Source organism: Brachionichthys hirsutus, chromosome 3, assembly GCF_040956055.1.
Source record: "Brachionichthys hirsutus isolate HB-005 chromosome 3, CSIRO-AGI_Bhir_v1, whole genome shotgun sequence".
NCBI classification, from domain to species: domain Eukaryota; kingdom Metazoa; phylum Chordata; class Actinopteri; order Lophiiformes; family Brachionichthyidae; genus Brachionichthys; species Brachionichthys hirsutus.
The window spans coordinates 386,138-395,446 of NC_090899.1; the positions used below are offsets into that span (position 1 = coordinate 386,138).

Below are 9,309 nucleotides of genomic sequence, written 5' to 3' on the forward strand. Positions count from 1 at the left end.
GGTCTCCTCCCGTTTGTCGGACGGCGTCGTTCGGTCCAAAGAACCCGATCAGAGTCCGATCGGACTGCCGGATCAAACATCATCATCCGACGGTGCTCATTAAAACAATCATTAGCATGATTAAAGCAATATTGATTAGGTAAATAAAATAACGATCTACGGTTAATTATCAGGCCACTTCTGAGCCAATAAAACAAGCGATCAATGAAAGACATGTCAGGTGACTTTATTTATCCTTACAGGTCACATGATTGATCTGCAGGGTGACAAGCCAGACTGATACTATTGATTAACTACTTACAGAGTTCATCTCAAACATCCAGTCAGGTACAACATTTATCGTTTCCATGACGACAACAGAAACCCAAACAAACTCAACCGACCAACAAGGAGCCACTCACCTGCCACCTGAGGCCACGCCCACATTTCAAACCAAAGAGCACACCTGGCTACCGAGGGGCTCCCGTTTGTGTTTGTGTGGTCTCTGTTACCAGGGCGACGGCATTATGCCCCGCCCGGGCTTCAGCTCCTCCCCTCAGGTGACGCGCCCAGGTGACCCCGGCGCCGCCTCACTTCCACACCTTGACGATGCCGTCTCTGGACGAGGTGACGATGAAGCCCTGCGTCGTCTGGAAGGTGGCGATGTCAGTGATGATGTCATGGTGTCCCACAGGGAGGGATTCTGGGCCGCGGCGAGGCGAGTCCTCAACGGCGCCGCTCTTCTGCTTACTGTGGATCTCCTGTGGGGCGTTCCCGTTCTCAGAGGCATGATGGGAAATATCGAGCGTGAGGCGACTACCTGCGACTTCCTGCTCACCTGGACGACCTCGGTTCCCTCAATGATCTTCCTGCTGTACAGGACAGACGGGCAGTGCAGCGAGTCGGTGGCTCCTCCCACCACGATGTAAGACCTCTCTGGATAGGCCAAGTCCCAGAACCTGGAGGCGGTGCTAAATGATCAAACCCGCCTAGCGGAGTTCTGCAGCTAAGCTAGTTTCCTGTAGCATAGCATAGCATGCTCCGCCTGCAGCATCCGCTAGCATCATGAAGGCAAACACAGCTCAGGTGAGCTCACCTGATCCTCATGTCAGAGCCGGCTGTCAGCAGCAGAGGGTTCCCATCAGCTGGACTGCAGTAGAGCCCATGAACACTGTGTGGAGACGGCTACACACACACACACACACACCGCTTGACCTTTGACCTCTAGGGAAGGTCACTGATTGAAATGATTTCTATTCATTCGTGTGTGTGTGTGAGGCGCTCCGGTCCTCCTTCACTCCTCTGTGATGAAGAGGAGGAGAGAGTGGCACCTTTAACCTTTATAAAAACACACCTGCATCTCTGACAGCGGAGGGGCGGAGCTAGCCCACAAGGTGAATTTACGATCACCAGTCTCCATGTCCCACATGGACACCTCGTTATTCCCCTGGACAGCTGCAGAGAGAGAGAGAGAGAGAAGAGGAGGGGGAGAGAGAGAGAGAGGGGGGAGAGAGAGAAAGAGAAGAGGAGGGGGAGAGAGAGAGAGAGAGGGGGGAGAGAAAGAGAGAGGGGGAGAGAGAGAGAGAGGGGGGAGAGAGAGAAAGAGAAGAGGAGGGAAAGAGAGAGAGAGAGGGGGAGAGAAAGAGAGAGAGAAGAGGGAAAGGAAGGAGAGAGAACAGGGGGAGAAAGAGAGAGGGGGGGGAGAGAGAGAATAGGGGGAGAGAGAGAAGAGGGGGAGAGAGAGATCCAGTCCGGTTAGTCTGAGCCTAAGGCGGGGCCTCTGCTGGATTGGCTGAGGTTAAACCAATCACCTGCAGCTCCACCCTCTCACCTGCAATGACAGACGATTGGTAGAGCGGATGCATCAGCAGCCGTCTGATTCGTGCTCGGGTGGGGTGGGCGTGGTTAGAGATGGGGAGCTGGAACCGCATGTCCCAGCAGGCCATGGTGCCGCTGCTCGTACCTGGGGAGGAGAGCTGGGAGGTGAGCCCCAGGTGAGTCCGGAGACCCCAGGAGGAGGCCCCGCCCACCCACCGAGGCAGAGCCAGCACTGGTGCACGTCCACGCTGAAGGACGTGATGAGTCCCAGCCGGAGGTCGTGGCGCAGCGTCCAGGCGGTGGCGCCGCAGCGGAGGTCCCAGCCCACCAGCGAGCCGTGGGCCGTGGCGTACGCCAGAACCGACTGGGCCCCCGAGTTAAAATGGTGGATGTCCACGGCGCAGCCGTCCTGCTGCAGGTCCAGACACCTGGGGGGAGGGACACGCACAGGGGAGACACCGGCGAGACAGGTGAGACACGCCGCAGGGGAGACACGCCGCAGGGGAGACACGCCGCAGGGGAGACACGCCACAGGGGAGACACGCCACAGGGGAGACACGCCGCAGGGGAGACACGCCGCAGGGGAGACACGCCGCAGGGGAGACACCGGCGAGACACGCGAGACACAGGGGAGACACGCCGCGGGGGAGACACGCCGCAGGGGAGACACCGGCAAGACACGCGAGACACAGGTGAAACACGCCGCAGGAGAGACACGCCGCAGGGGAGACACGCCGCAGGGGAGACACGCCGCAGGGGAGACACGCACAGGGGAGACACCGGCGAGACACGCGAAACACAGGTGAGACACGCCGCAGGGGAGACACACCGCAGGCGAGACACGCGAAACACAGGGGAGACACGCCGCGGGGGAGACACGCGGGCCGTCAGCAGGTCTCACCTGGTCTGGAACGGCTGCACTTTGGGGGATTTGGGCGGTTTGTTGGCCTCCACCGCCAGCAGCTGGACGGAGCCGTTGTCCGACGCCACGGCTAAGTAGTGCGAGCCCTGACAGAAGGTCAACGTCTTCACGTGTCCCCCGATACGAGAGTACGTCAACACGGACCTGCAGGAGGAGGCGTGGCCAGGGGGAGGCGCCCAGAGTTTAGACTAGCCGTTGCTATCATGCTAACATTAGCAGTGTTAGCAGCATGATAGTTGAACAGTGAATTGTTGCATGTAACAAGAGCAGCATGATGCTAAGCTGTTAGCACATCTATGTAGCGTCTTAGCTCTTATGTTTACGTGCTTCACACGTGGCTAGCTGATGCTAAGCTGTGCTATGCTATGTAGCAACCTAGCTTTTATGTTTACGTGCTTCACACGTGGCTAGCTGATGCTAAGCTGTGCTATGCTATGTAGCAACCCAGCTTTTATGTTTACGTGCTTCACACGTGGCTAGCTGATGCTAAGCTGTGCTATGCTATGTAGCGACCTAGCTTTTATGTTTACGTGCTTCCCGCGTGGCTAGCTGAGCCGACACCTGACCGGGTGAGACGGGGTGCCCACCTGGTGGTCGTGGTCTTCCCCTCCATCTTCTGGCTGTCCCACACTTTGACGGTGCCGTCGTTGGACGCCGTAGCAAAGATGGCGTGCTCGTCGGACACTCGGATTCGGTTGACGGCGGCTTTGTGTTCGTGGAGGTGCGCGACCAGAAGCCCCTTCGGGTGCCACCCTGAAACACATTTAAGTCGCGTTGTTGCATCGCAGCCCCCGCCCCCCCCCACAGGTGCGTGCTCGCTACCTGGCGGGGGGGGCCGGCTCTCCCACTCGGCGCTCTCCATCATCTGCTTGGCGATGCGCTCGGCGCTGCACTGCTCCCTCTTCTGCTGCACCAGCTGCTGCAGCTCCGCCCTGCAGGTGTTCATGCGTCTCTGGTAGGCGAGGCCGCTCGCCGCCGCCTGCGACCCGCTTGCTGCCGGCGTGGCGGCGGAGGCCTTCCTCGTCTGGCCCGCCGGCCCGTCCGGAGCCTGCGAACGTCGGGATCGACCAATCACGAATGAGGTTCGTTTCTCTCGGGCGGTTCAGCGCCGACACAACGCTGGCAGTGAAGGAGTTAATAACGCCAACGCCGCTCCATCATCTGACAGCAGCTTGACCTTCAGAAGCCACGCCCTCCTTCACGTGAGCGTTCAGCTCTGGGCCCACGGGACCATCTGCTCATGGTTCCGGGCCAGGTGAGATGATGAAGAGCTGACGAAGACCTCGAGGGTCGACCAGCTTTCTCTTGTTTTTGCTCGTAAAACGTGGGATTTGATGTTTCGTAGTTTCACACGGCAGTAAACGAAAGAAACGTCTGCCAACGCGGTGTGGACGCCTCCGGCCGCACACGCACACACACACACACACACACGCACACACACCTGCACACACTAAACAAGCCAAAGCGTTACCGTGGCGATCTGAGCCGAGGGGGGCTCCTGCGACCCGAACATGCTCTTCCACTCCTCGTTCATGGTGGAGTCCAGCTTGGTGTGCTTCCTCGCTGCAGGAGACAACACGGGGACAGGGACAGCGTGAGGACAGGGACAGCGTGAGGACAGGGACGGCGTGAGGACGGGGACGGCGTGAGGACAGGGACAGCGTGAGGACAGGGACAGCGTGAGGACAGGGACGGCGTGAGGACGGGGACGGCGTGAGGACAGGGACGGCGTGAGGACAGGGACGGCGTGAGGACAGGGACGGCGTGAGGACAGGGACGGCGTGAGGACGGGGACGGCGTGAGGACAGGGACGGCGTGAGGACAGGGACGGCGTGAGGACAGGGACGGCGTGAGGACAGGGACGGCGTGAGGACGGGGACGGCGTGAGGACGGGGACGGCGTGAGGACAGGGACAGCGTGAGGACAGGGACGGCGTGAGGACGGGGACGGCGTGAGGACGGGGACGGCGTGAGGACGGGGACGGCGTGAGGACAGGGACGGCGTGAGGACGGGGACGGCGTGAGGACGGGGACGGCGTGAGGACAGGGACGGCGTGAGGACAGGGACGGCGTGAGGACAGGGACGGCGTGAGGACAGGGACGGCGTGAGGACGGGGACGGCGTGAGGACGGGGACGGCGTGAGGACGGGGACGGCGTGAGGACGGGGACGGCGTGAGGACGGGGACGGCGTGAGGACGGGGACGGCGTGAGGACGGGGACGGCGTGAGGACGGGGACGGCGTGAGGACGGGGACGGCGTGAGGACGGGGACGGCGTGAGGACGGGGACGGCGTGAGGACGGGGACGGCGTGAGGACAGGGACGGCGTGAGGACAGGGACGGCGTGAGGACAGGGACGGCGTGAGGACGGGGACGGCGTGAGGACGGGGACGGCGTGAGGACGGGGACGGCGTGAGGACGGGGACGGCGTGAGGACGGGGACGGCGTGAGGACGGGGACGGCGTGAGGACGGGGACGGCGTGAGGACAGGGACGGCGTGAGGACAGGGACGGCGTGAGGACGGGGACGGCGTGAGGACGGGGACGGCGTGAGGACGGGGACGGCGTGAGGACAGGGACGGCGTGAGGACGGGGACGGCGTGAGGGACAGGGACGGCGTGAGGACGGGGACGGCGTGAGGACGGGGACGGCGTGAGGACAGGGACAACCCCCCCCCGCCCCCCCAGTGTAAACGGATCCCTGCAGGAGGTCGGAGGCGTGTCCTCCAGCCTCAGCAGCCAATTAGCCCGACCAATCACAGACAGACAGACATCTGGACGGCAGAGACATGGACGCCTCACGGGTCCACTAATGATGTATCCAGAGTGTGTATAACTAGCGTGTATCCAGAGTGTGTATAACTAGCGTGTATCCAGAGTGTGTATAACTAGCGTGTATCCAGAGTGTGTATAACTAGCGTGTATCCAGAGTGTGTATAACTAGCGTGTATCCAGAGTGTGTATAACTAGCGTGTATCCAGAGTGTGTATAACTAGCGTGTATCCAGAGTGTGTATAACTAGCGTGTATCCAGAGTGTGTATAACTAGCGTGTATCCAGAGTGTGTATAACTAGCGTGTATCCAGAGTGTGTATAACTAGCGTGTATCCAGAGTGTGTATAACTAGCGTGTATCCAGAGTGTGTATAACTAGCGTGTATCCAGAGCGTGTATAACTAGCGTGTATCCAGAGCGTGTATAACTAGCGTGTATCCAGAGTGTGTATAACTAGCGTGTATCCAGAGCGTGTATAACTAGCGTGTATCCAGAGTGTGTATAACTAGCGTGTATCCAGAGTGTGTATAACTAGCGTGTATCCAGAGTGTGTATAACTAGCGTGTATCCAGAGTGTGTATAACTAGCGTGTATCCAGAGTGTGTATAACTAGCGTGTATCCAGAGTGTGTATAACTAGCGTGTATCCAGAGTGTGTATAACTAGCGTGTATCCAGAGTGTGTATAACTAGCGTGTATCCAGAGTGTGTATAACTAGCGTGTATCCAGAGTGTGTATAACTAGCGTGTATCCAGAGTGTGTATAACTAGCGTGTATCCAGAGCGTGTATAACTAGCGTGTATCCAGAGCGTGTATAACTAGCGTGTATCCAGAGTGTGTATAACTAGCGTGTATCCAGAGTGTGTATAACTAGCGTGTATCCAGAGCGTGTATAACTAGCGTGTATCCAGAGTGTGTATAACTAGCGTGTATCCAGAGTGTGTATAACTAGCGTGTATCCAGAGTGTGTATAACTAGCGTGTATCCAGAGTGTGTATAACTAGCGTGTATCCAGAGTGTGTATAACTAGCGTGTATCCAGAGTGTGTATAACTAGCGTGTATCCAGAGTGTGTATAACTAGCGTGTATCCAGAGTGTGTATAACTAGCGTGTATCCAGAGTGTGTATAACTAGCGTGTATCCAGAGTGTGTATAACTAGCGTGTATCCAGAGTGTGTATAACTAGCGTGTATCCAGAGTGTGTATAACTAGCGTGTATCCAGAGTGTGTATAACTAGCGTGTATCCAGAGTGTGTATAACTAGCGTGTATCCAGAGCGTGTATAACTAGCGTGTATCCAGAGCGTGTATAACTAGCGTGTATCCAGAGTGTGTATAACTAGCGTGTATCCAGAGCGTGTATAACTAGCGTGTATCCAGAGTGTGTATAACTAGCGTGTATCCAGAGTGTGTATAACTAGCGTGTATCCAGAGTGTGTATAACTAGCGTGTATCCAGAGTGTGTATAACTAGCGTGTATCCAGAGTGTGTATAACTAGCGTGTATCCAGAGTGTGTATAACTAGCGTGTATCCAGAGTGTGTATAACTAGCGTGTATCCAGAGTGTGTATAACTAGCGTGTATCCAGAGTGTGTATAACTAGCGTGTATCCAGAGTGTGTATAACTAGCGTGTATCCAGAGTGTGTATAACTAGCGTGTATCCAGAGCGTGTATAACTAGCGTGTATCCAGAGCGTGTATAACTAGCGTGTATCCAGAGTGTGTATAACTAGCGTGTATCCAGAGTGTGTATAACTAGCGTGTATCCAGAGCGTGTATAACTAGCGTGTATCCAGAGTGTGTATAACTAGCGTGTATCCAGAGTGTGTATAACTAGCGTGTATCCAGAGTGTGTATAACTAGCGTGTATCCAGAGTGTGTATAACTAGCGTGTATCCAGAGTGTGTATAACTAGCGTGTATCCAGAGTGTGTATAACTAGCGTGTATCCAGAGTGTGTATAACTAGCGTGTATCCAGAGTGTGTTTTACTAGCGTGTATCCAGAGTGTGTATATGGATTACCTCTCTTGTCCTCCACCTCCGTCTTGGGTTTGACCAGGTCCACCTGGCGGCCGGTGATGCCGAGCGTGGCCAGGTCGATGGTGCCGGTCGGGACCGCCCCCCCCAGGTGAGGCTGCTCCCCCATGTTCGCTTTGGCCTTGTTGGATTTCAGCATGAAGTCTTTGAGGGCCAGCAGCTTGTCCTCCTCCGCCTCGGTCAAGCCCTGAGGACAGGAAGCAGACGTTGGGACACGGAGACGGGGACTTCAGCCGGAGGCGGAGCCGAACTCCAGGCCTGCTTCCTGGTGGGCGGAGGGATCTGGAGTCTGGACTGGGAACGGGAGCCGGGCCAACAATCCCAGTCGGCTGTTTCCCTGGGAGAAGGGAACGTTCTGAACCCGAACCCGAAGACAGGAAGCGATCAGAGACTCGATCAGTCCCCGGGGTCGTCGATGATGGATCGTCTCGTGCCGCGGCCAGACGGAGACCGAACAAGAAACAGACGAGAGAACGACAGCATGAAAGAGAAGATCAAAGGCGAGGAATTCCAGGCATGTGATAGGTTTCCTGTGAAGCGTGGACTCTGCTGGCTCGCCCCCCCCCCCGGCTTAAACCGGTCCAGACCCAGTCCGGACGGACTCGGTCCTCGTTTGAGCGGCTTCCTCGGTGTCGTCAAACAAACCCATAAATTCATAAATTCATCCGTTCATCTGGGACTGATCTGAGGAGGAGAATCTGTTCCAGATGAAACAAAGAACCGAGGAAGAGCATGAAGCATCTCAGACGGCCGCTTTTACGGCGCCGTGACAAACAACACTAATTAAAGCAGTACGGAACGGCCCCCCCCAATCCGACCCCCCCAGACAGCTTCATCAGGACATTTATTGTAAATCACGTCACCAACACGCTCCAGGGAAACCAGCGGGTGAAACGTGTTGGCTGCTGCCGTGAGCAGGAAGCCAACGCGGCGCTACGCTGCCCCCTCTGGTGCACAGGGTGAACTGCATCCGTGTCAATCATTTCCACGTGTACGGACTAAATGTAAATATACAAATAAACCACTTTTGTCTTGTCAAAATAACACCTTTTAATTTGTGTCTTGATGTTCAACTCTTCATTTGATCATCAGAAACAAATAACCTGCAGAAACCTGCTGCTGGTTACTGGTAGGACGGATGTAGGACGCTGGTTACTGGTAGGACGGATGTAGGACGGATGTAGGACGCTTGTAGCACGGATGTAGGACGCTGGTTACTGGTAGGACGGATGTAGGACGGATGTAGGACGCTTGTAGCACGGATGTAGGACGCTGGTTACTGGTAGGACGGATGTAGGACGGATGTAGGACAGATGTAGGACGCTGGTTACTGGTAGGACGGATGTAGGATGCTGGTTACTGGTAGGACGGATGTAGGACGGATGTAGGACGCTTGTAGGACGGATGTAGGACGCTGGTTACTGGTAGGACGGATGTAGGACGCTTGTAGGACGGATGTAGGACGCTGGTTACTGGTAGGACGGATGTAGGACGCTTGTAGCACGGATGTAGGACGCTGGTTACTGGTAGGACGGATGTAGGACGGATGTAAGACGCTTGTAGGACGGACGTAGGACGCTGGTTACTGGTAGGACGGATGTAGGACGCTTGTAGGACGGATGTAGGACGCTGGTTACTGGTAGGACGGATGTAGGATGCTGGTTACTGGTAGGACGGATGTAGGACGGATGTAGGACGCTTGTAGGACGGATGTAGGACGCTGGTTACTGGTAGGACGGATGTAGGACGGATGTAGAACGCTGGTTACTGGTAGGACGGATGTAGG

General features: G+C 56.4%; 1 protein-coding gene across 1 annotated transcript; it reads right to left on the reverse strand.

The window, feature by feature from the left end:
* Positions 1–201: 201 nt before the first annotated feature.
* Positions 202–8,493, reverse strand: pik3r4 (phosphoinositide-3-kinase, regulatory subunit 4). Its single transcript, XM_068757176.1, has 12 exons — positions 8,461–8,493; positions 7,509–7,710; positions 4,191–4,282; positions 3,542–3,767; positions 3,307–3,472; positions 2,699–2,863; positions 2,014–2,225; positions 1,811–1,942; positions 1,334–1,434; positions 1,076–1,164; positions 818–938; positions 202–740 (listed from the first exon to the last, which is right to left on the reverse strand). The coding sequence occupies exons 1-12, from the start codon at positions 8,491–8,493 to the stop codon at positions 570–572; spliced, it is 1,710 nt and encodes a 569-aa protein (XP_068613277.1). The 3' UTR covers positions 202–569.
* Positions 8,494–9,309: the final 816 nt, after the last annotated feature.

Coding starts and splice junctions, on each gene's coding strand:
- pik3r4 (XM_068757176.1), bottom strand. CDS start 8,493: ATGCAGTTCACCCTGTGCACCAGAGGGGGCAGC. Junction 2,864..3,306: donor GGGAAGACCACGACCACCAG/GTGGGCACCCCG, acceptor CTCCTCCTGCAG/GTCCGTGTTGACGTACTCTC. Junction 741..817: donor AGGGAACCGAGGTCGTCCAG/GTGAGCAGGAAG, acceptor AACGCCCCACAG/GAGATCCACAGTAAGCAGAA.